The sequence below is a fragment of the Erythrolamprus reginae genome, chromosome 3 (genome assembly GCF_031021105.1).
Source record: "Erythrolamprus reginae isolate rEryReg1 chromosome 3, rEryReg1.hap1, whole genome shotgun sequence".
In the NCBI taxonomy this organism is placed as follows: Eukaryota; Metazoa; Chordata; class Lepidosauria; order Squamata; family Dipsadidae; genus Erythrolamprus; species Erythrolamprus reginae.
Window position 1 is genome coordinate 78,916,273 of NC_091952.1, and position 26,028 is coordinate 78,942,300.

Sequence of the window (26,028 nt, forward strand, 5' to 3'; positions counted from 1 at the left end):
TTGGTCTTCAGGTATATTGTTTGTGGTTTTGTTTGGTCACATCTGCTAATTTCTTCATTACTTTAGGATATAGCTAATCTGGCCATGGAGACTTAGATCAATGATACCATTTAAATGTTCATTTACCCTGACCTTGTCTATCTTGAGGTATTATTTCGTTCTTCAACAAGAGGTACCTTGAAGGCCAGCTAGGGCTTTTATTTGCCTTCTGAGAGTGGACAGATATAAAACACAAGTTAAGACAATCTGACATCTCACTATTATCTATTGCTTGTTTGTTTCTGACATTTGTGATTCGACTTTCCTGGAATTGTTTATAAAAGCCATCCACAACTCTCATTCTTCAGGTTTCCTCATGAAAATGACATTTTTTAAATGAAGTTTAAGGATCTGTTTTTGAGGGCATAATATTCAGGTGGCAATTTAATCTATTCAGAATTTTCTGTGTCGGAGGAAAGACATTTGAAATTATCACCAACTTTTGACAGTTGGCAGGTGACAAAAGGTATAACTAAATAAAGATTCAAGAGAATGCTTAAACCATATTTAGAGGCTCTAAACAGGTTCTTTTGGGGCACTCTGACCCTGAGAAAACGATAAACGTCCCTCTCTATAGAATTGGCAGGGGGAGGAAGAGTTTTATGGGGGAGAAAGTATTGCTGCTAAAATCTTTCTGTCAGTGCTCAGAGAGAAGCGGAGCTATTTCTCATCAGAATACAGGAACCTATGAATTAAAAAGCCGCACACGCAGCTGTGAGCTGCGTTTACAATGGCGCCTTCCGAGATTCAGTGATTTGCATGGATATGAACAAATGCTAGGCATTGAAACTGCCAGTCATTTGCTTTGTGCCCTTCAGGAGAAGGGCCCAAGTTCAGTTCTTACCATTTGCACAGTCTTCAGTGTTGGTTATGACCTATAAAGCCCTTCATGGCATAGGACCAGAATATCTCCGGGACCGCCTTCTGCCGCACGAATCCCAGCGACCGGTTAGGTCCCACAGAGTGGGCCTTCTCCGGGTCCCGTCGACTAAACAATGTCGTTTGGCAGGACCCAGGAGAAGAGCCTTCTCTGTGGCGGCCCCGACCCTCTGGAACCAGCTCCCCCAGATATCAGAGTTGCCCCCACCCTCCTTGCCTTTCGCAAGCTCCTTAAAACCCACCTCTGTCGTCAGGCATGGGGGAATTGAAATTTTTTCCCTTCCCCCCTAGGCTTATAGAATTTATACATGGTATGCTTGTTTGTATGATTGGTCTCTTAAATTGGGGTTTTTTAGATTATTTTTAATATTAGATTTGTTACATTGTTTTCTTTATTGTTGTTAGCCGCTCCGAGTCTTCGGAGAGGGGCAGCATACAAATCTAATAAATAAATAAATACTAAGAGCTGGAATTTTGGTCCGTTTCTGAACACAAACTAAATGCCGAGAGATTCAGGACCAAAAAGGAACAACGCCACTTCTTTGCCCAGCACGTAGTTTCATCATTTATTCATGGTCCGAAAGTAATATTTCAAAGAACAGGATATTACAATACATCAAATATAAAACAGTGACATATTTATTTATTTTTTAAAAAAATAGAACTTGGACAGAAAAGCCAGAAGCAATTAACAGGGAAGGGCATCAGAATGATTCATGTAGGCGATGGCTATTGTTAAAAATTTAGTAACTTTATTAGGAATAGCTGAAGTCTGTTTGTTCAGGAGAAAATTGACGACCTGCTCAGTGGATCTGAAGGTGTTATGAGTTCTAACATCCATTTATTGTATAGTAAAAGATGTACATGTGAAACAGATTTTGGTACGTCTGTATCAGAACATATGGGAGTGCAGTCTTATTAATCATGTATCTATAATATGAATTAATTCCCTGACCTGTTATTTTCTGATTTGGTCGAAGTGAATAATCTCTTATGGGAAATATGGGAAAAAATAAAAAGGTATCTGGCAATGGAAAAGGGGAAGGTAGCTGTTCTGCCGGCGTGTTTCAACCGCCCGTAATTACAGGGTAATTAGTCCAGGAAGACACACACCACATGATAGAAGGAAAACCCAAAAGTTTTTATAAACAGAAAAACAGAAACAGCTCCCTTTTTAAATGTCAAAGGGATTTTCTGGTACACACAAGGCACAGGTGAAATGCAATCCAATTGCTCACCCAATAACTGGGAAATTGAGTCCAATTCTGAAGTCCAGAGACTCCACACACACAATCCTGAACAGCACAAAATCACGATCTTGACGAAACAATGAATCAGATAAATTGCCATGAGGTTAACACATCAGGCTGCACTTTTATCTGTAGCACTAATTACAGCAGCCCCACCCAACCACAGGTGGCCTCATTTTCTCTTGTAATAATCCTTCAGTTGTTGTCTCCTATGCATCACTCTACGCATGCGTGGATGTGTCATTAATTCTTGTTCAGAATCCAGGGATGATACAGATGATTGATCTCCTCCTGGGCTGTCTGCCAAACTCCCTTCTTCCCTGTCACTCACGCTTCCTTGGTCAGAGGAGACTTCATCGTCAGATTCTACTGGAAGCAAAACAGGCCTGCAGCATGTGGATGTCTCCCCCACATCCACCTCCACATTGCTTTTGGCAGGAGCTGAGCCAGAACTAACCACAACAGTAGCTATTATGTGGTAATGAAAGTGGGAGATCTACTTGGAGATCTAAGCCTCAGATCCTCAGCACAAGGTCAACTATAATTTATCAAGGATGGGACCAACTAATTCCAGAAAAGAAAAACTTCAGAGAACCAGGCGAAGATTAATTTGTCTTTTTAGAGATGATTCACACCTGTCTGATAAGGGTAAAGTGAACCAATGTTCTTCAAGACAAAGCTTTAGGTGTGCTCCAAAGGAGATACAGCCTAATTCCAACTAGTTAAGGTGAAGTAAGGGATTCGTATTGCAGCCTTTACAATGTTGGGTTAGGTATCTTCTTTCTTAAAAGCATCCTTATAAAAAGCCTAACTGGGCGCCACATACATTGAGCCCAATATTTTAGCCTTGAACAGCTGCTAGTACATAGTTTATGACATGCATACTTAATAGTGGCAAAGTATGCTTTGGGGGCTTTTATAAAAGAGTCCTTTTCTGTATTAATCCAACACATACCGTGTTTCCCCGAAAACAAGATCCTGTCATATTTTTTTGAGCCCTGAAATAAGCGCTTGGCCTTTTTGCCATGCACTCAAAAGCCCGATTGGGTTTATTATCAGGGGGGGTGTCTTATTTTGGGGAAAAAAAGGGTTGATGGTAGGGGAGATACCATGACCGTAAAGGTGATTTTCCCAGGGAGATTTTCCTTTGCACATTGTCCAGTTGACTTGCCATGTATGGAGTGATGGTTATCAACAGTTTTAAAAGGAGTCTGGACTAATTTATGGAAGGGAGGGTTCTCAGTAGCTACAAGTTTTCCTGACTGCATTTAACCCCCAGAATCAAAGATTTTGTGCCTTAAATGTTGGGGGGAGAGTTTTGTGCATGTAGAAGGCTAACCCCACAAACTAGCCACAGTTTACCACTATATCTAATTGAAGTCTTCAATGAAAAACACTGCAGCAGGCTGTCATGCAAAATACACATTTTACTTTTCTTCTTAGTGAAATGTTTCTCTAAATAAACTATCACAACTATCATACACTACTATTACATCCACCACTGCAACTACCCACAAACCACTAAGGACTAAACCACTATAACAAACCACCCAGAACAAAACACTTTATAACAAACCACTCTGTAACAAGCCAATCTTTATATAAAAACACTCTCTACTATAGCAAACCACACCCATGCAAGGCTGTTACTCCTTATGTAGGTTACAGCCCAATCAGGTTACAGCAGATTTAAACAGCCCACGGAACTCGGTCGGCAGGTTTTTTTAAAAAAAATATATCTAAAATTGTAAATACTGTATTTAAATACTGTATCTAAAATAAATGCTGTGTGGGAAGGGTTTATAAACACTTAAAACAATGAAAACTTACCAAACAATTACAATATAAATACTTAAATAAGTACTATCAGTCGATAAATTCCCCATCGCGGATTTCACCTATCGCGGCCGGGTCTGGAACGTAACACCAGCAATAGGTGAGGTCTTACTGTACTTGCATTGTAATATTACTTCAAGAAATAAACTTATTTCTGACATTAAAGATCAAAGCAAGAAGAGAAAAAAGCTTATGTCCATCCATCTTGTCTGTGATTTATTTATTTATTTGCATCCCACCTTTATCATATATTCCTCCTGCTGTTTTCCCTGCAACAACTTTGTGAGGTGGGTTGAGCTGAGAGAGAATGACTGGCCCAAAGTCACCTAGCTGGCTTTCATGGCTAAAATGAGACTTGAACTCATGGTCTCTTGTTTTCTAGCCTGGTGCCTAACCATTAGACCAAACTAGCTCCTCATCATACTTTCTCTGTGGATCTGATCAGCTATTCAGGATTCAGAATGTTAGGTGACTCTACAGTAGATGAACTTCTTATTCCACCCATGTGCTTTGAATATTTTTAGAATTTTAAAGTGCTTTTTAAAATATGACTTTTATACATTTTATAATGATTGTTTTTTTAAAATATATTACTACTTTTAAGTAATTATAGTACACTCCCCAGAACAAGTTTTGTTTTATGAGGTAGGCGGCTATATAATTATGATTAATTAACAAATAAATTCCAGATTTGTAAATGAGACTACATGTACTCATTGCCACCCTGGTACAGTGATAGTGTTGGAATTGGGTGATGAGGTCAAAGAGTCATTTGATGCTATTGAATCCCTTTAAGGAAGCAGGGTCTTGAAGACCAGCATAGAAGAAAGTTGAGCAATGGGACAGGTAGCAAGTATTTGTAATTGTTGGAAGAAATGTCCATCTGGGTTCAGTTCCAAGTGGGGAGAAAGACACTAGAAACATGGTCGCTGATTGGAAGGATGGTTTTTAATGGTGGACAGGACCACATGGCTTGAGGTCCTGGGCAAAAAAGAGGGAAAGATGCTGAGAATGCCTGAATTTTTACCTTCTGTTGGGCTTTTGAATTTGAGCTCGTACTCTGATTGGTTGTCAGACTTCCACGGGGCCATGCAGGGGCAACTCTGTAGACTGTCCTGAGTCCCAGGTTTGGTTGAGCCTTGTTATGTGATGATGTAATGAAAGGGCTTTGGGCAATTCCTATTTTGGCTCTGCTTGGAGGAGGTTGTTATGTGAAATAGACTGGCCCAGGCCTTAATGACCCATTGACAAAAGTGGGGGGCTGAGTTTCTGCCTCCTTTTTAGGGGAAATATTCTGCTCTCTTAATATTTCCTAAAATATCGCATTTTCTTAGGACGGTGATGGATTATTATTATTATTATTATTATTACGCATTATTTGTTTTTACATTGATTCCTATGGGAAAATTGCTTCTTCTTACAAACTTTTTACTTAAGAACCTGGTCACGGAATGAATTAAGTTCGCAAGTAGAGGTACCACTGTATTGTGTAATCAAATGACCCTATTATGTTCAATAATATTGAAGTTATTATTACTTATTATTTATTACTTATTCTTGAGCGCTTCTTATCAAATTCAATGTACAACAGCAACAGATCTGCAGCTTGGGAGTTTTCCCGGACTCATGGCTATTAGATGCCTACTAGCTCGAGGTCCAAAAATTACTCTCCCACAATCTACATCTAAATGGACTGTGCTAATAATGAATAATAATGCCACAAACAGAAAAGCTGAAGATGTCCCATAGTTGTGAGGGGAAGGTGTTTGGACTTTTGCTTTAAAAGTTTGTTTTAAATATTTGGAGAAAACCTGGAGGACGGAATTCTTCAAAGCCTTTTAGGAATGAGTACTGGTAGCATTCTGATAACTAGCTATTATTTCATTGCTTTGGTTATGTTGCCTTTTTTTTTTTTTTTGCAAAGAACCCGGATTTGAAAATAAACTGGAGAAACTGATGGAACGATGGGAAAAGGTGAAAGATTATATGTTAAGTAAAATTTGCGACGAAAAGGTGAAAAATAAACTCAAATCACTCTTTAAATTGTAAATAAATGCAAATCAGAGCTGAGGAAATAACAGAATATATACTCGTAAATAATTGAACCCCCCCAATTGGTGGTGGGGAATGTATGTTTAGTCCCTTAGACTCTCCACGATTGACCTCTCCAGGTTCCTAAGAGGCCAGTAAGGGGCGTACATAAGTGCACTGGTATGCCTTTCGTCCCCTGTCCAATTGTCTTTCCTTTCTCCGTACTGAAGGAGCGGGTCCAGCAGTCACATGGGTTGCTCATGTCCAATCCGGTGGAACTGAGCCTAGTGTTAAAAAAGCTTGCTGGATCCGCCCCTTCCCAGAATTCGCTCAGTTCTTGCATCCTGCGGTACTATTGTGAATAGCTCGTTCAACTACTAACACCTTCCCTTCGATCTTTCTTCCAAAAACAGTAAGAAATCCTTGCATTTAATTTTGGTACTTGCCTAATTAGCGCCAGCCTTTGCGGCTCGGCTTTTCTATCAGGGGAGAAGTAGCGGTTTAGTCTCCCGCGGCTTTTCCTCGCCGCTAACTATTCCTGCTGCCGGTTTTGGATTAATTAGCAATCCTTCGGCCCGGAGGTCATTAGGCAAGTCTATAATTACTATTTTAAAGGGCTTTACCTCCCGCGGTGTGAGACGCTCCCTTCTTAGTCTCCTGGACTTAGCCGATCGCTTCTTTTAAAAATTTTACGGAGCGGTTATTTTGGCGCGAAGGCCTTCGCGCTCTTTTAATTCAGTACTCTCGTGTTGGCCTCCTGCCAGCCGTTTGTGCCTCAGTCCACCGCTTGGATCCTGGAGTGGGCTTTGAGACGCTCAGGCTTAATTCTCCACCGGCTAAGCCTCCAACCAGGGTGCCTTGGTTACTTTAGTTAAAGTTTAGGGAGGCTGGCCACGCTGTATTTGGGGACACGAACTCTGGGTTTGCCCAGATTGCCCTCAAGTCGCAGCAGCTCCGAGGCCTAGGAGCAGGATCCCATTCCTCTTGGGAAAGCCTTGGAATTCTTCTCCCCCCTAAATCAGTTTTCTTTTGGCTCAAGCCTTGTCTTCTGTTAATTGTCAGACTATGGCTTCCTTTCCCAAGAGAGGCACCACACAGGGTCCCAGAGAGGCCAGGCCTACAGGTGATGAGATTACCAGTATCCCCCAGGCCTCGGCCCCCTCTTCTTCAAGAGCCCACCCCTTGACCAAAACCACCAAGGCTGAGAAGAGAAGGGACCAAGCCCTACAAAAAATCCATGATAAATCAGCAAAACGCTTGAAAGTGCAGGCCCAAGTGCTCAGCAGTCCTGACCCCCCAGAGGCTCCTAATCTGCCTCTTTCTGGTGTCACTGTGTTATCTCTGGATGAGCCAAACCTAGACAGACCCCAACCTAACCTATGGGGCTTAGGTCCAGAGGAACCAGATATTATTGAAGATTCCTCCCAGCCAGAAACCTCTCAGACCTTCAGAGATTCTTCTGCCATTCCTGCTGATATTTCTAGCCTACCTCCAGAGTTCCAATCTATTTTCTCTGTGTTGTCCAAGGCCATTGATGCCAAACTCTCTGCCATCAATGTGCCCTCCTTACCTCATCCACCTCCTCGCCCCTCCCGCCCCTTGAGTTCTCCTCCAGATGCCAGAGCTCCAATTCAGGAGGAATCAGATTCTTCTCAGGATGAATATGATCAGGATATGGAAGAGGATGAGGATCCATTTCAAGGCCTCTCGGACGATGAGGAATCCCAAATCAAGGTTCTTCCTCCAGTTACTATTTTTCCCTCTCAATTGTTCAAATCTCTCCTTCTCAAGGCTAGAGTTTCCACAGGGCTAGCGGCCCAAGAGAAGCAGGCCACCACATCCACTGACCCTCCGGAGGAGAACTTACCCTACTTCACAGAGGAACAGGAGGATAACGAGGTAATCCCTATGCCAAAATTGTTTAAAGATGCCTTGCTTAAGCAGTGGGAGTTCCCAGCATCTGGGCTTAACCTCACTACCAAAGACAAAAGATTGTACAAACTCTCCCCTTCCTATGAGGATCTCCTATCCTACCCTAAACCTGATGAACCTGTCAAAACCCTACACTCGGCGACTGCCGTTCCAGGCGAAGCAGAGGAGGTTCTCCGCCCAGAGGACAAGCGGATTGAACAGATGCTCAAGAGAGGGTTCACCGCAGACTCCTGGGCTATTAAAAGCTCCACAGCTGCTTCCTTTTTTTCCAGAGCCATGCTCCTGTGGCTTCGCCAACTTCAACAGCATATTCCTCCCGATGATTTAAGAGGTCAACAGGACTTCAACAAGGTATTTGCGGCCGCCCAATACGTGGCTGATGCCACACTACAATCCACCAGATTCGCAGCCAAGTCTATTGTGGCCTCCACAACGGCCAGAAGACTTCTATGGCTTCGCCCCTGGCAAGCAGGAGTACGTCAGAAGTGGCAGTTAGCCCTGGGTCCATTGAAACGCGATCTCCTCTTCGGAGATCTCCTGGACCCACTCCTCACTGAAATCACGGACAAGAAAAAAGTATTGGGCCCGACTACCAAAAAGATCACCAAAACGCAGTCCTTTCGTCGCCCAGGGCGCCAACAAGATCAGGCGTCCACCTATCAGAGGAATCCAGGTCAGTATTCCCCCCGTTTTCGATCCCAAGGTAGGAACTCCAGGGGTAAAGGATTCCGCTACCAGAGAGGAGCGTCCTCTAACAGGGCTTCTAAAAAGCCTAGATGGTAAACCACCTTCGGTCCCCATAGGTGGCCGCCTGGCTTACTTCTCCTCTAGCTGGCGCCGCACTTCCAAGGATCCCTGGGTTATTGATACAGTACAAAAAGGTCTCCTTTTAGAGTTCATTTCCCCCCCCCTAAACGTTTTATTTCCTGTCCCTCTCCCAGATCTTCCTCAGCTCGTAGCCGAATGGAGGAAGCCATCTCCCATTTATTGTCCATCAGAGCCATTCAGCCGGTCCCCTCCGGTCAGAGAGGCCGGGGCTTTTACTCCATCCTTTTTATGGTCCCTAAGACCTCCGGAGGTTGGAGAGCTATCTTGGATCTTAAAAAGCTGAACCTATTCATCAAATATAGAAAGTTCAAGATGCATTCCTTGTCATCCATTTTAGCCGCTATTCATCCGGGGGATTTCATGGTCTCCTTAGACCTCACTGAGGCCTACCTCCATATCCCCATTGCCAAATGCCACAGGAAATTCTTACGCTTCTCCTTCCAGGGCAGACATTTCCAGTATAGAGCTATGCCATTTGGTCTTTCCTCGGCCCCTAGAGTCTTTACAAAGCTTTTGGGGTCTCTGGCGGCCTATATCCGGGCCTCGCCCATCCACATTTTATGTTATTTAGATGACATTCTAGTTCATGGGAATTCCCTAGAGGAAGTAAAGGTAGATCTTTCTGTCACCATGTCAGTTCTACAGAACCATGGTTTTTCCATCAATTTTGACAAAAGCCACCTCCAGCCTTCTACTTCCATTTTGCACCTGGGATCCATCATTAATTCAGAATTCTCCCAGGTTTTCCTCTCTCCTGAGAGAAAACATAACATAGGGGAGTTGATTTCACGTATTTTACTCCAGCAATCAGTCCCCATAGTAACCTTGTCCTCCCTTTTGGGAAAGATGGTGTCATGCATAGGCATCATTCCCTGGGCTCGTCTCCATGCCAGGGAACTACAGTGGCTTCTATTACCCTTTCAGAGATCGGGGCACAGCAACTCAAGTCGTCGCATTGCCATTCCATCGATTGTTCGCAGATCTCTCAAGTGGTGGATGTCCCCGGCCATGGACAAAGGATCTCCTTTCAGGTGCCCGGACCAATTTGTCGTCACCACAGATGCCAGCCTATCAGGATGGGGAGCCCATGCCCAGGGGATGATAGCCCAGGGCACGTGGTCACCAGAGGAGGCTTCCAGACCCATCAATTGGCTAGAATTAAGAGCCGTATCCCTAGCTCTAAAACAGTTCAAGCCTCGCATCTCCAACCAACAAGTTCTCATTCTCACCGACAACATAGCCACAAAAAGCCACATTTGCAGACAGGGAGGCACAAGATCCAAGGCTCTCATGAGGGAGGCCCTCAAGTTAGGCCTTTGGGCGGAAAAGCATCTTCAGTCGCTCCTAGCCGATCACATCTCGGGGAGCCTCAACGTCCAGGCGGACTGGCTCTCTCGAGCAACTATAGACCCAGGAGAGTGGAATCTCCACCAAGCACTGTTCCAACAGATCGGCCTCAGATTCGGCCTCCCAGTGCTGGATCTATTTGCGACCGAAGCGAATGCCCAGCTCCCTCGATTCTTCTCCAGGTTCCCAGCCCCGGGAGCAGAGGCAACCAATGCCCTCAGGAGCCCCTGGCCTCCAGGACTCCTATACGCCTTCCCTCCAATACCAATTCTACAAGATCATCATCGAGAGGGCTCGAGTAATCCTGATCGCCCCTCATTGGCCCCGCCGGCCCTGGTTCGCGGACCTCCAGCAGCTGTCCGTTCAGGACCCCTGGCGACTCCCCGTTTCGGAGGATATGCTACGGCAGGGGGCCTCATTCCATCCAGACCCGGAGTGGTTCCACCTCACCGCCTGGCTATTATCAGGAGAGACTTAGAGCTGCGAGGACACGACCCCGACACAGTGGAGGTCATCTTAAAGGCCAGGAGAGGATCGACCAATCGGATCTACGACCATACATGGTCCAAGTTTCACCAGTGGTGTTTACAGGAAGGTTTATCTCCCCTGTGCATCCCCATTCACAGAATCATAACCTTCCTTATGAAAGGTTTCCATCAAGGCCTTTCCACCAGCACTATCCGTCGCCATTTGGTGGCCATTTCCTCTGTCCTAGCAGGGCCTCGCAGACAGCCTCTCCGTTCCTTCACGGAAGTTCAAGAATTTCTTAAAGGTATGACCAATCTCAGACCTTCTAAGGTCCACAGATATCCTTCCTGGGATTTGCCACGGGTTCTCCATTCCCTCACGCAGGCACCCTATGAACCCCTAAAATCTGCGTCCCTCAGGTACCTATCCTTTAAGGTAGCATTCCTGGTGGCAATTACCTCTGCCCGACGCATTTCGGAGTTGGCAGCTCTCTCAATCAGGCAGGACCTCTGCCAATTCCATCAGGACAAGGTAGTTCTACGACTGGACCCCACCTTTTTACCTAAGGTCAGCTCCATGTTCCACAGAACCCAAGAAATTGTCTTACCTTCCTTCTGTCTCCAACGGGACCATCCTCTGGCAATTAGATGGCACACTCTGGACCTCACTAGAGCACTGAAGATTTATATCCAACGCACAGGACCCTTTCGGAGGTCGGAAGCACTTTTCGTAGCCTATCATCCCAGAGTCATGGGTTCCAAAGTATCTTCAACAGTGATAGGCCGTTGGATCAGACGGACTATCTCTAAGGCCTACGAGTCGGCCTCCCTCTCAATTCCAAAGAACATTACAGCGCATTCCACCAGGAGCGCAGCCACTTCGGCCGCTTGGGCGACTCAAGCCCCGTTGGAGGAGGTCTGCAAAGCAGCCACTTGGGCTTCGCCAAATTCCTTCATCAGGCACTACAAGATTGATTCTTACGCCTCAGCGGACGCTGCCTTCGGCAGAAGGGTACTCCAATCCGTTATCTCTCACGATAGCAATCTAATCCCACCCTAGGGACCAATCTATTGGGTATGTCCCATGTGACTGCTGGACCCGCTCCTTCAGTACGGAGAATAGGCGTTGATTGCTTACCTGAACGCCTCTTCTCGTACGGTGAGCGGGTACAGCAGTCACTTCCCTCCCTTGTATGTGTCTTCTATACCTTCTATAACCTTTCTTTCCTCTAACAATGAGAGTTGAACATTAAAGAGCTTCACATCTGAGCCTAGTCTACGGATTCGCGAATTCTGGGAAGGGGCGGATCCAGCAAGCTTTTTTAACACTAGGCTCAGTTCCACCGGATTGGACATGAGCAACCCATGTGACTGCTGTACCCGCTCACCGTACGAGAAGAGGCGTTCAGGTAAGCAATCAACGCCTATTCTCTCACTTATCCCATATATTTTCTTTCTTTCATATATCCTCTCCTCTAAGTTCACTTTACCCTTATATATATTACTACATGTCTATTTTTCTTCCTATGTATTTGTGTATTGGACAAATGAATAAATAAATAAATAAATACATGTACAGAGCACTGTTGTGTGTTGTTTGTATTGCGTTATGTGTGTGCAAAAACCAATAAAATATATATATATATATTTTATAAAGGAAAGAACCGGGATTTCACACAAGCTGGTCGCCTACTAGTTAATCAACCAACTCGTAAAATGCGTGTATCCAACATTATTTAAAGCTTGTGTGTTGAACTGGGAATCCTCTTTAATCTTCCCAACTTTAGTGGCAGAACATTAACTTTGCCGTAATTTTGCTTTATTCTAAATTCCTAAAGCAGACCCATTTGTGGAACTTGCAATTACTGTACATCCGACTTCCCAAAGCAGATTTTTGTTTTAAGGATTGTGCCCCCCTTAACAAATTTGCTTTATTTCCAACAGACCCCATTTAAAGATTTAATTTGCTAAATATATTTCAAAAGGCTCTTTATGATGGGAAGATCCGTTGGAATACTTAAAACACAATCTAAATACAGTGGTAGCTCATCTTACGAACGCCTCTTCTAACGAACTTTTCAAGATAAGAACCCGGTGTTTAAGATTTTTTGCCTCTTCTTCCGAACTGTTTTCACCTTACGAACCCTAGCCGCTGCTGCTGGGATGAAGGGGTTTCTTTCCCCCCCCCTTTTTTGAAGAAAGAAAAGGGAGGGGCGGCTTGGAGGGGGAAAGACTTTGCATTAACAAAAGTAGGAGAACAGTGTGTTTGCAGGCACTGAAAGAGTGTCTTTTGAAGAAAGAAAAGGGAGGGGCAGCTTGGAGGGGGAAAGACTTTGCATTAACAAAAGTAGGAGAATAGTGTGTTTGCAGGCACTGAAAGAGTGTCTTTTGAAGAAAGAAAAGGGAGGGGCAGCTTGGAGGGGGAAAGACTTTGCATTAACAAAAGTAGGAGAATAGTGTGTTTGCAGGCACTGAAAGAGTGTCTTTTGAAGAAAGAAAAGGGAGGGGCAGCTTGGAGGGGGAAAGACTTTGCATTAACAAAAGTAGGAGAATAGTGTGTTTGCAGGCACTGAAAGAGTGTCTTTTGAAGAAAGAAAAGGGAGGGGCAGCTTGGAGGGGGAAAGACTTTGCATTAACAAAAGTAGGAGAACAGCGTGCTTGCAGAGGCACTGAAAGGGTGTCTTTTGAAGAAAGAAAAGGGAGGGGCGCCCCCTTGCCTTTGTTCCTTCCCACTTACCCTTTAGCCTAGCCTTGCTTCTTCTACCCGCCCCCTTTAGCTGCTCCTCCCTGACCTCTGTTCGCCTCCCTTCTAAAGTTTGGGATTTTCCTGAATGATTTGCACGCATTATTTGCTTTTACATTGATTCCTATGGGAAACATTGTTTCATCTTACAAACTTTTCACCTTACGAACCTCCTCCTGGAACCAATTAAGTTCGTATCATGAGGTACCACTGTACATTGAACTGTGGCTGATGATTAGAAATTTTAATCCCGAGAAGACTTGCACAGAATTTAGCAATTCTCAGTCAGGGGACCCGCTATATCTGTGGCTCCTCTATCCCAGCTGCGTGGGCTGGGGATGTTGGAAATGTTGCTGTTGCAGCTTTTTTCTTTTTTCTTTTGCCAGGGAGGGAAAAATTCTTTTTTTTCTTTCTTTCCCCGTATAAAACTGTCACTCTCTTATTATTTTGTAAGCGACAGAAGATGTGTTCAGCTATTAACCTCCCCCACAAAAATCATCCTGGAACGCTGAACTGGAGAATGCTGGGTTGTTTCACATGGCAAAAAAAAAAAATTATTATTATTTTAAATAGCAAACTAGTCTTGGCTGAACTGCAAAGAAACTGCGAAAAAACGCCACTTTCAGTACACTTTGGTTTATTATCTCTCGCTCTTCCAAGGACATATTCCTCTTTACTTCATCCAAGGCCTTGCCTTTATGTCAAGGCCAAACTAACTTTTTATCATCCGATCATGTGAAGATATAAACGAAGAAGAAAATGCTTTTAGCCAATTCAGACTTTTTGCAGCGCTGCTGAACATAGAAACATAGCAGATTGACGGCAGAAAAAGACCTCATGGTCCATCTTGTCTGCCCTTATACTATTTCCTGTATTTTTTCTTAGGATGGATATACTGTATGTTTTATTTATTTTTTATTTATTGATTTTGTCCAATGCACAATGAGGGTTTTAGTGGGTATATATATACATAGTAAAATACATGATGAAGGTTATGGAGGAGATACTCATAGTAAAATATATCTATGAAAGAATAGAAAAGAAGATATAGTAATAGAACATATCAATGAAAGAATGGAAGAAGAGATATAGGAATAGAAGAAAGGTATAGGAGATATAGGAGAGCAATAGGACAGGGGGCGGAAGGCACTCTAGTGCACTTGTACTCGCCCCTTACTGGCCTCTTAGGAATCTAGATAGGTCAACCGTAGATAATCTAAGGGTAAAGTGTTGGGGGTTTGGGGATGACACTACGGAGTTCGGTAATGAGTTCCACGCTTCAACAACTCGTTTATCCCAGGCATGTTTACATTCAGTTACTGTGGACTTACCAACTACGTCTGCTGGAAGTTTGTTTCAAGCATCTACTACTCTTTCAGTAAAATAATATTTTCTCAAGTTGCTTCTGATCTTTCCCCCAACTAACCTCAGATTGTGCCCCCTTGTTCTTGTGTACACTTCCCTATTAAAAACACTTCCCTCCTGAACCTTATTTAACCCTTTAACATATTTAAATGTTTGGATCATGTCCCCCTCTTGAAGTTTAAGTTTGAATTAACGACTTCACATTGTAAGATTTTAGGATTTTCTATTTTGCTTATGCTTCCTAAATGACAATGATCATAGCAGGTCTTGTTTTCAGAAAGTGTGTGTTTTCACTCCTGGGAACCACCAACCACCAGCTCTTTATGAGACAGTAGTAGAATGTTAAAAAACCCCAAACAATTTACATTGTATTTCATAGAAATAAAAGAAAGTTGGCAATCCTGTGATTGGGAGCTTTTCCCCATTCAAATTTTGTCAGATAATGTAAAACTTTCCCGCTCGTTATCTTTGACCATTAGCCCTGCTAGTTTAAGATTATTTGAATTTTAATCCCTATTTCTGGAAGCTCCAAGTTGGGGAAGACTGGACTTCAGCAATGGAAAATCTAGAGGCTATTTTGTGACTCCCAGATCATTCCCAATTTGGCCCACCAAACTTTGGCTACACATTTTATCATTTGGTGCGGTTTATTTTACAAGGGTTTGTCTTTGGGCTCAAAATGCAAAATTGATCCAGCTGAAGCTTAACAAACCTATTTTGCATCGTAGAACTTCAGAAAAATTTGGCTGAAAAACATTGCCAGCGACCGAATCCCAGCGACCATTGCCAGTGACCGAATCCCAGTGACCGGTCAGGTCCTACAGAGTTGGCCTTCTCCGGGTCCCGTCGACTAAACAATGTCGTCTGGCGGGACCCAGGGAAAGAGCCTTCTCTGTGGTGGCTCCGACCCTCTGGAATCAGCTCCCTGCAGAGATTAGAACTGCCCCTACCCTCCTTGCCTTTCGTAAACTCCTTAAAACCCACCTCTGTCGTCAAGCGTGGGGGAACTGAGACATCTCCCCCTGCCTATGTAGTTTTAGTGCATGATATGACTGTATGTATGTTTTTTATATTGGGGTTCCTTGTTTTTAGATTTTTTAAATGTACAATTGTTATTTTAGATTTTAAATTATTAGATTTGTCAATATAGATTGTTTTTTATCACTGTTATGAGCTGCCCCGAGTCTGCGGAGAGGGGCAGCATACAAATCTAATTATTATTATTAATAATAATAATAATAATAATAATAATAATAATAATAATTGCCACCACCCTTCACAATATTGTCGCTAGTTACTTACCACTTTTTTTTTAAAAAAAAATTGAACATCTCCCATGCAAAATGGTACCCTGTTAATGATCTAGAATCTAGATTGTCTCTTGTCTTTAAATGATAAAATAGGAATGTATCCTGCTTTAATGTGTGTATGGTCTCTCTTTTTAGTTGGTTAGAAGGGCTGAAGAGAAAGCAGTGACAACAGCCTCAGCTTTGAAAGTTTGATCCGGATTATCCAAGATATTGAGAGATACTTTACGAAAGTCTTGAAATGCAAAGAGCCTGATCCTGTAATCCAATTTACCAAAAACAGACTATTTCAATAACATTAATTAATTGGTACTGTTCAGATGTGATAGTCGGGCTTAATGGAATCCTGTATAATGCAAATCCTTCTAAAGGCTTTAGAAGGAGTTGACAGAACTACAACATGACATTCCTATAAAATCAGTACAAATTGTTTCAATAGAGCTAATCCTTGCATCAAGTTATAAAAACTGGGTTCATGTAGCTTTGGCCGTATGCTTCTTTTCCTCAAAGTACTATTTGTACAGTTCCTAACCATTGGGTCACAAATGCTTTCCAAACATCTTAAAGACACAAGGTGACCTATGCCAGGTCTAAAAGCTCTTTTATTATTATTCTTTTCCACTCAAGTTGAACATGTTACTAAGCATAACTCCAACTTTAGAGCAGTGTTTCCCAACTTTGGCAACTTGAAGAGATCTGGACTTCAACTCCCAGAATTCCCCAGCTAGCATTCGCTGGCTGAGGAATTCTGGGAGTTGAAGTCCAGATCTCTTCAAGTGGCCAAGGTTGGGAAACACTGCTTTAGAGATCCAAATGGATTTAATAGATGTAGGAATCCATGCCACCAAAATTTTCTGGGAAATCGTGCATAAGTGCACCAATGTACCTTCTGTCCCGTTCTAATACTGTATTTCTCTTACTAATATCATACGGCATACAAGACTAATAAATTATTATTATTATTATTATTATTATTATTATTATTATTATTATTATAGTTTATTATAGTTTATTATAGTTTATAGTTTATTAGATTTGTATGCCGCCCCATTATTATTATTATTGTTGTTGTTTTTGTTTTTATATCTTTGTATAATAATAGGTACTTGACAAAACAAATAAAATAAATAAATAACTGAAGTAAATAGATAGGAAAAGACTTTAATGGGAATGAGATGAACTCTGTTTCCCCCCCCCCAGGTATAATTGTCTAATAGATGCTTTGCATTATTTTTTTATTTTTTATTTTTTTGCTAAAGGGCATATATTTTGTCCTTTACCAAAGGACAAGCTCTACAGCAGCTTCATTTTCCTGGAATCGAGATTCATTGCTTAGAGATCCATATCTAGAACTGAAACAACATACTGGATTCATTAACTTCCATCATCATCCTATCTGCAGCTTTAATAAACCTAATGTCGCTGTATTTATTAATAAAACCTGATTTTACTATATCTTTTCATTAGATAAGGATGAGACCATGCAAGATTTCTTTCAGTGCCTCATAATTCAGTTACCCATAGCCTAGTTCAAATGAAATGCAATTTTGCTTGTCATAGATTTAATGAATATCAGTTTTCTAGATTTCAATCCCTCTGCATTATCATGGATTTTTGTCATTCTGGGAAATACAATACCAACAAAGCAACAGGAAAGTTGTTTCAGAAAATATATTTTAGAAGCAGGTGAAATAAGAACCCCTGATTCTCAAGCCAGAAAGAGACATTTGATAAATGGGTAGCAGAAAGTTTTACGGTTGAGATAAAAGTATCCGAAAATCCATTGTAATAGTCCTCAGGTTATGATGGCAACTGGGACCAGTGATAGTCATCACCAAGTGATGCAGTAGTAAAATGCAATATCACCTGACTGTGTTGCTTAGCAAAAACAATTCTGGCATTCCCATTAGCCACAAGATGCATGGGTTGTAGGTAGGAGTGGGTTTCTTAGAAAAAGGGGGTACACAAGTGCAGCAAGACCAGGAGATGGAAGCTGTGATGGGGTGTCGGAATAGAAAGGGATGGGTGACTTACCAGAGTGACTTTGGAGTTTCTTGCTGGTTTCCCCATTGACTTTGCTTGTGACAAGCTAGCAGGAAAAATAGTAAAAGACAGTACAGTGGAACCCCGACATAAGAGCTGCTCTATTTAAGAGCAACTCGAGATAAGAGCTGGGAGGGGAGAGATATTTTTGTTCTACTTACAAGCCCAAATTCGAGATACAAGCGCCAAGGAGCTGTCTCCTGAAGCCAAACGCTAACTTCCGCGTTCGGCTTCAGGAGACAGCTGCGAAGCGGCGCACGTGTTTTAAAAGGTTGCAGCCGGCCTGGGGGGCTCGGGGGGGTGCTTGCAGCTTTCTTTCTTGCTCTTTTTCTTTCTCTCTTTTACCTTCCCTTCCTCTATTTATTCTTTTCTTTCTCCTTCCCACCTTCTTCCCTCCCTCCCTCCCTTCACTCATTCCTCTCTTACTCTCCCCTTTCATAAGTTTCCTTCCTTCCTTCCTCTGTTCCTGTCCCTTCCCCCTTTCTTTCTTTCTTTCTTTCTTGCTCTTTTTCTTTCTCTCTTTTACCTTCCCTTCCTCTATTTCTTCTTTTCTTTCTCCTTCCCACCTTCTTCCCTCCCTCCCTCCCTTCACTCATTCCTCTCTTACTCTCCCCTTTCATAAGTTTCCTTGCTTCCTTCCTCTGTTCCTGTCCCTTCCCTCTTTCCTTCCTTCCTTCCCACCCTCCGTCCATTCATTCACCCATTCCTCTCTTGATCGCTTAAAGCCGGTCCCTGGTGCAAAAAGGGTTGGGGACCTCTGTCCTACAGGATTGGGTGGCAGAGAAGTTGAACATATGTAAATTTAAAAGTTTAAGAAAGTTTACAAGTTAAGTGAAAGAAACTTCATTATTCATTTATATGTACATGTACATTTCTTCATTAAAAACATGTCTTTCTGCATAATTTAGACTAACTTTGTGAGTTTTTTGAGGGCTGGAACCAATTAAAATTATTTACATTAATTCCTATGGGGAAAAGTCGTTCGAGATAAGAGCTGCTCGACTTAAGAGCCCAGGTCCGGAACGAATTAAACTCGTATCTCGAGGTACCACTGTAATTCAGTTGTGATCCCACTGTATCCATTGGAAGTGCAACTCAGTTGCAAAGCCAGAACTTGGAGGGTTGGTCATAAATAATATGTTTTCACAAGTTTAAACAATTGCTAAACGCGTGGTCAATAAGTGAGGCCTCCTTTTAACTGAAAAAGTTTGTAAAGACAGGTCCAGGAATTGAACTTTTGGGACTAACATATAGGAGTTGAATCTTGTCGAAGTGTTATACCACATTAAGTGTTGTACCACATTGAACTCATGTGGTACAACACTTAATGACAATCATTAAATGTTGTACCACATGATTCTTGACAAATCTATATTTTATTTTATGTACACTGAGAGCATATGCACCAAGACAAATTCCTTGTGTGTCCAATCACACTTGGCCAATAAAGAATTCTTTCTTTCTTTCTTTCTATCTATCTATCTATCTATCTATCTATCTATCTATCTATCTATCTATCTATCTATCTCTATCTATCTATCTATCTATCTATCTATCATCTATCTCTATCTATCTATCTATCTATCTATCTATCTATCTATCTATCTATCTATCTATCTATCTTGTTCCTGACTTACCTGTTTCCTGTGCACTGCTCAGTTTATGCAGGATTATTGGAATTCATGGCTTCCTAATTCTGCACCATAAAACTAGTGATCTATACTTTTTGCATTGTGAAAAATGATATACTTTTGCATGTGAATGCAGAGTGGAAAGATTTTCACAGCCATTCTCTTTACTAACTTTTGAAAATAAATAAACACCTACCTGTATTGATGGTCAAATATTATGTGTAACCAAATAAATACATATATTTCCTTCTCTACCATTTTTCATTCCATATCCAAGCAGAACCATGATTCATTCTCTCCCTCTCCCTCCCTCCCTCCTCCCTCTTCCCCCCCTCTCTCTCTGCTAGTTTTTGAAACACTGCCAGTATTTTTATCTATTTCATTTTGGCCTTCTATTTCACTTGAAACCAAATGTATGATGATTAACATCTGATTCACACCAAGCCTTTTTGCACTATTAGTAGCTCCCCCATATAATTACAGTGCTCACATTGCACATAGATGTAGGGGTGCATCTTGAGAGAATTCATTCCAACGTTTAGTTACTGTGCTTGCTAGCAGCTGTAAACATGGGATGTGTAAAATATGAAATATTCCTCTATCTGCAAATTAATCGTCACTGGATCGGGGCAAAGGGAATGTCTATAAATCTGAAAGCATAAAAGAGTGTTGCTTGTTATGAAAAGAATGAGATGATTAGTAAACTATGCAACAAGAGATCCATAAATCAATTTCTTGGTAGTGTCAAGAGTTGAATTTGGGAAAGATGAATTGGAGAAATGGAAATTGTTATATCCTGAAGAAGCTGGGAAGTTTTCACTCCAGTCCGATAGGGAAGGAAGGTAGGAAAATTCCGATTGGTTCCCTGCCAGATTGGCTCCCTGTTTAAACCCCCTGTGTTTTGTATACTCCCTCTGGAAGTTACTCCCTGTAACCTAATAAAGAGCTCAAGTCACTCCACCAGTCTCCTGCCTCTTCAGTATTGGAACTCAGCAGAAATAATAGAAAGAAACTAGAATGACAGTAGAACATTTGCAGGAAATTAAAAGATGCTCAGTAGGAGAACAGTGAAAATAGAGCTCTGAAGCATCACACGGGACCTCCCTGCCCCATCAGTACTGACTCAAACCAAACATAGAAAAAGAAGAACAACCAGGAAACGGGGGCTCCCACACCCAAAAGCTACCAAAGCACAAGATAATAAAGGTTTTATCTACTAACATATAATTGCATGCTAATGGTTGTACATCATGTAGCATGTAACGAAAACGGCGCCATCCATGTAGCACAAAAAATATTAACAGGTGCTTGATAAGAAAAATATTAATCCCAACAAATGTGAGTTCCTCTCCTTGGTCATAGTATGGTTTGAGATTTGATAGGAACTGATGTGTATGCGTGTATGTGTGTGGTATAACTTTAGTTATGTAAGATTATATATGGCATTGATTTGGCTTCTCAAATCTGAATCTCCCCCAGAGTTTGTCTGTCTGTCTGTCTGTCTGTCTGTCTGTCTGTCTATCTATTTGATTTTTATGCCACCCTTCTTAGACTCAGGGCGGCTTACAACATGTTAGCAATAGCACTTTTTAACAGAGCCAGCCTATTCCCCCCATAATCCGGGTCCACATTTTACCCACCTCGAAAGGATGGAAGGCTGAGTCAGCCTTGAGCCGGTGATGAGATTTGAACCGCTGACCTTCAAAGTTGCTTAGAATGCACAGGTGAACCTTTATATCATTCCTTCCTTCCTTCCTTCCTTCCTTCCTTCCTTCCTTCCTTCCTTCCTTCCTAATCTTTTCACTTGAATGCTGAAATCATATGGCAAGGGAATACCACATTAAGAAGAATGTCAGATTTTAGCTGAGCTCATAGCTGAATTGAATACCATTTCGGTATTTCACTCTTGAGTAAGCAAAGTTGAACGAAAGGTTTAAAATGAACCTGTGGTGTGATGAAGTCCTGTAAAAATGGGATTACCTAGTGTTGTTTGGATCAAGATACAAATAGATATGTAAGATAGTGGGGATCCTCTTTATTGATTTCTTAAAATTCTGTGACTTCATCTAACTGCCCTGTAAAATGCGCAAATACAATGAATTTGCTGTAAATTCTAGACAGATTTATATGCAGGAACTGGGTATGTCTAGTTTAATTAAAAGGAGGACTAGAGGAGACATGACAACAGTGTTCCAATATCTCAGGTGTTGCCACAAAGAAGAGGGAGTCAAACTACTGTATTCTCCAAAGGGTAGGACAAGAAGCAATGGGTGGAAATTAAACAAGGAGAGAAGCAACTTGGAACTAAGGAGAAATTTCCTGACAGATAGAACAATTAATCAGTGGAACAACTTGCCTCCAAAGTTGTAGGTGCTCCAACACTGGAAGTTTTGTTCTGGGAGTGTGCTGAAGTCCAGAAATTCTGGAAGGAAGTGCAGAATGAAATAAACAAGATGTTAAACATTAAGTGGATAATTACAAAAGAAATAGCGGTATTAGTTAAACAAAGAGAACTGAGAGATTTTAAAGAAATAAAAACTGCAGCACTGGAAAGCGCTCAAGCAGTAGTGGTATTGGGTTGGAAAGAGGCTAAAAAATGGACATTACAGAATTGGTACTAGTGGATCACTGGTGGATCACATTCACTTTGAAATTAAGGAAATAAGATTAAACAACTTTAATGAAAACAAACTCGAGAATCTGATGGAACGATGGGACAAGGTGAAGGATTATATGTTAAGTAAAATTTGTGATGAAAAGGTGAAAAATAAACTCAAATCACTCTTTGAATTGTAAATAAATGCAAATCAGAGCTGAGGAAATAACAGAATATATACTCGTAAATAATTGAACACCCCGCCCCCCAATTGGTGGTGGGGAATGTATGTTTAGTCGGGTGATGGGACACATGCACAGAGCACTGTTGTATGTTGTTTGTATTGCGTTATGTATGTGCAAAAACCAATAAAATATATATTTTTTTAAAAGAAGTTTTTAAGACGATGTTGGATAACCATTGGTCTGAAGTGGTGCAGGATTTCCTTCTCAAGCAGGGGGTTGGACTAGAAGACCTCCAAGGTCCCTTTCAACTAGCTGTTGTTATTATAAATCCATTTGATTGATCTCAAAAGCAAAAGCTGTTCATTTGCCTCCCAGGATAAATTTAACTTTATTGAAAATAGCCACAAAACGGCATTTGTTTTTTCCCCCTTCCCTTAAGAAAACTTCGGGATGTTTTAAAAGGCAAAGAATAAATATTAATTAATTACTCTCTGAATGTAAACTTTGTGCTTTTGTTTTGTTTGTTCTGCGGTCTGCTGGTATCTATTCACCATTCGTTTTCTTACTTCTTTTCCAGGCTGAGCTTTGACACCAGAACCTATTCCTTGTAAAATATTTTACAATCTCTGCCGGCCTCAGTATTTAACATGGCAATAGCTTCTTTGCGTCACGGAGTAACCATCGCTGGAGCTCTCCTGCTAGTGACGGGAACACTGTGCTTTGCTTGGTGGAGTGACGGTGAAATGGGGGTCACTGCACCCAGCAGTGACCCCAAAGTCACCCCTCAAGGAGAAACAGGGCTTCCTATGACCAGGGCTTCCTCTTCCAGTCCTGTACTCAGATCCATCAGCTTCTTCTGTTGTGGCATTGGTGGGCTGCTGCTTCTGTTTGGACTCCTTTGGTCAGCCAATGCTGGAATAATTTCCCGGCACTACCAGTACCATTTTTCCAGCGACCTTCAATACTCCACAGTCGAACCTCTTGAAAAGCAGACATGCAGGTTAGCGAGATCTTTGTAGCCATATCTGTGTTCTGTCGGGCTCCCTGGCAGACTCCTCTCAAAAATTCACAGGTACAAATTTCAGACACACACACGTTTGAAAATTCAAAACAATGTTCTTTATAATGAAAAGTCACTTAACCTAAGCCCTCTTTTGGTATAGCAAAGAGCACTCGTCTCCAAACAAACTGGTAATTTGTACAAGTCCCTTATCAGTTCTGTGATACTTAGCTTGCAGCTGTGAGGCAATTCACAGTCCTTCTTCTTTCACAAAGTGAAACACACTTTGCTCTGGTTTAGTTTCAAAGCGGGGGAAAATCAGCACACAAAAAGTCAAAGTCAGTAAAGCAGTCACGAAACACAATGATCAGATAATCCTCCACAATGGCCAAACCCACAGGCTGCTATTTATAGCAGCCTCACTAATTACCACAGCCCCATCCAACCACAGGTGGCCTCATTTTCTTTGATAATAATCTCTCAGTTGCTGTTGCCTATGCATCGCTCTCCTCATGCGTGGCTGTATCATTAACTCTTGTTCTGAATCCAAGGAGGACCTAGATAATTGATCTCCTTCTGAACTGTCTGCCGCACTCTCCTCCCTGTCACTCATGTCTTCTTGGTCAGAGGAGCCTTCATCAGCAGATTCCACTGGGAGAAAAACAGGCCTGCAGCATGTGGATGTCTCCCCCACATCCACAGTCCTTGGGGCAGGAGCAGGGCCAGAGCTAACCACAACAATCTGAGAGATCAGAAGATGTTGATAAAATTGAACGGGTGCAAAGACAGGCTACAAAAATGGTGGAAGGTCTTAAGCATAAAACTTATCAGGAAAGACTTAATGAATTCAATCTGTATAGTCTGGAGGACAGAAAGAATGATTGAAATATTTAAATATGTTAAAGGGTTAAATAAGGTTCAGGAGAAAAGTGTTTTTAATAGGAAAGTGAACAGAAGAACAAGGGGACACAATCTGAAGTTAATTGGGGGAAAGATCAAAAGCAACAAGAGAAAATATTATTTTACTGAAAGAGTAGTAGATCCTTGGAACAAACTTCCAGCAGACGTGGTTGGTAAATCCACAGTAACTGGCTTTAAACATGCCTGGGATAAACATACATAAGTGCACTGGTGTGCCTTTCGTCCCCTGTCCAATTTTCTTTCCTTTCTCTCACTTATCATATATATTCTCTTTCTTTCATATATCCTCTCCTCTAAGTTCACTTTTACCCTTATATATATTACTACACGTCTATTTTTCTTCCTATGTATTTGTGTATTGGACAAATGAATAAATAAATAAAATAAATATCCATCCTAAGATAAAATACAGGAAATAGTATAAGGGCAGACTAGATGGACCATGAGGTTTTTTTCTGCCGTCAATCTTCTATGTTTCTATCAACATAGTCCTTTTAACTCTCCCAGAAAATAATTGTCAGGAAGTGCTACTTCAAGAGAAGCATCATACAAGAGAAGAGAGGAGTAGAAGGTTCATTTGTCAGAAGCCATCTAGCCCTGTGATGGCGAACCTGTGCCACCAGTGCCAGCCCTCTCTGTGGGCACGAGTGTCATTGCCAGATGGTCTTCCAGTTTCCGGGGCGCCAGAATAGAAGCCTTAGTTCCTAACGCCATGGGAAAATTTGTCTTTTCCCATGGTCTTAGGCAGCCCCTGTGAAACAGTCATTCGACCCCCAAAGGGGTCCCGACCCCCAGGTTGAGAACCACTGATATAGGTGATTTCTGGGATGTTTTTTCAAATTCCTAGTCTAGCCAATAAACCATTATTCTTTGCAAACCTTACAGCCAAGTTTTAACCATGCTTAGTTTTGGAGACAAAGCAAGGATAGCTAGGTGCTAGACTACCATGCCATAATATTCAGCCAGCACAGCCAGTGTTTAGACATAACAAGAATGATAGTCCAAATTTTAGGAGGCACTTTGGTTTAGACAGTGTATCAACTTCGGTAAAACTGAACAATAAGAATATTATTTGCCCATTTTAAAAAAGACTGTGAAATCAATATGGCTGAATTGGTTGGAATTTTGATTCTCACAAAGAAATTTGGTACCCCTTTCTCCCTGGTTTGGGGAAGGGTGAAGGTGTAGCTCTTATACTTTCGCCAATTAATTCTCCATACCAAACCTTATGAAACTATGAGTACATACTATATTACAGCCATTTCTCTCCCATTTCTTCCTTTTAGTCTAGATAGAGCAGCCTCTGCCTGATTAGTCTGGTTTCATGATGATTTCAACCATCCCTATTTATAGTAATTTCCACTTCTGAATTATTTTTCCCCTTGAAAAAGAGGAAACAGGATGAGCAAAGGTTATGTGAAAGTTGTATCTGTATACAAACCGTGTTGTACAGTAAAATACAATAGAAAAAATATGGTCTGTTTTATGACCCGTACAATAAAGATTAATCAGTGGTCATACCTTTGAGTTTTGATGCTGGGTGTTGCTTAAGAGTGTGGGAAAAACTTGAGGATCCATTGTGTATTAATACTACACTAACACTGAAGAAATTAGCTGCACGATCTTCT

The 26,028-nt window shown here is 41.8% G+C and overlaps 2 protein-coding genes across 3 annotated transcripts in view; one reads left to right on the top strand and one right to left on the bottom strand.

The window, feature by feature from the left end:
- The window catches only part of DHCR24 (24-dehydrocholesterol reductase), a 90,723-nt gene that overhangs the window by 42,728 nt on the left and 21,967 nt on the right, over nucleotides 1-26,028 (bottom strand). Inside the window, exons 1-2 of one of the 2 annotated variants that reach the window (XM_070745934.1) lie at nucleotides 22,055-22,114; nucleotides 18,059-18,113 (exon numbers count right to left, since the gene is read on the bottom strand). The exons of the other annotated variant lie outside the window; for it this stretch is intronic. Coding sequence (XP_070602035.1) covers nucleotides 18,059-18,094 — 36 coding nt within the window. The 5' untranslated portion in view covers nucleotides 18,095-18,113; nucleotides 22,055-22,114. Of the gene's footprint in view, nucleotides 1-18,058; nucleotides 18,114-22,054; nucleotides 22,115-26,028 lie in introns of those variants that run through there. 2 annotated transcript variants of the gene reach the window in all.
- TMEM61 (transmembrane protein 61) overlaps nucleotides 1-26,028 on the top strand; it is a 37,585-nt gene that overhangs the window by 8,659 nt on the left and 2,898 nt on the right. Inside the window, exon 2 of the mRNA XM_070745939.1 lies at nucleotides 23,057-23,479. Coding sequence (XP_070602040.1) covers nucleotides 23,127-23,479 — 353 coding nt within the window. The 5' untranslated portion in view covers nucleotides 23,057-23,126. The remainder of the gene's footprint in view (nucleotides 1-23,056; nucleotides 23,480-26,028) is intronic.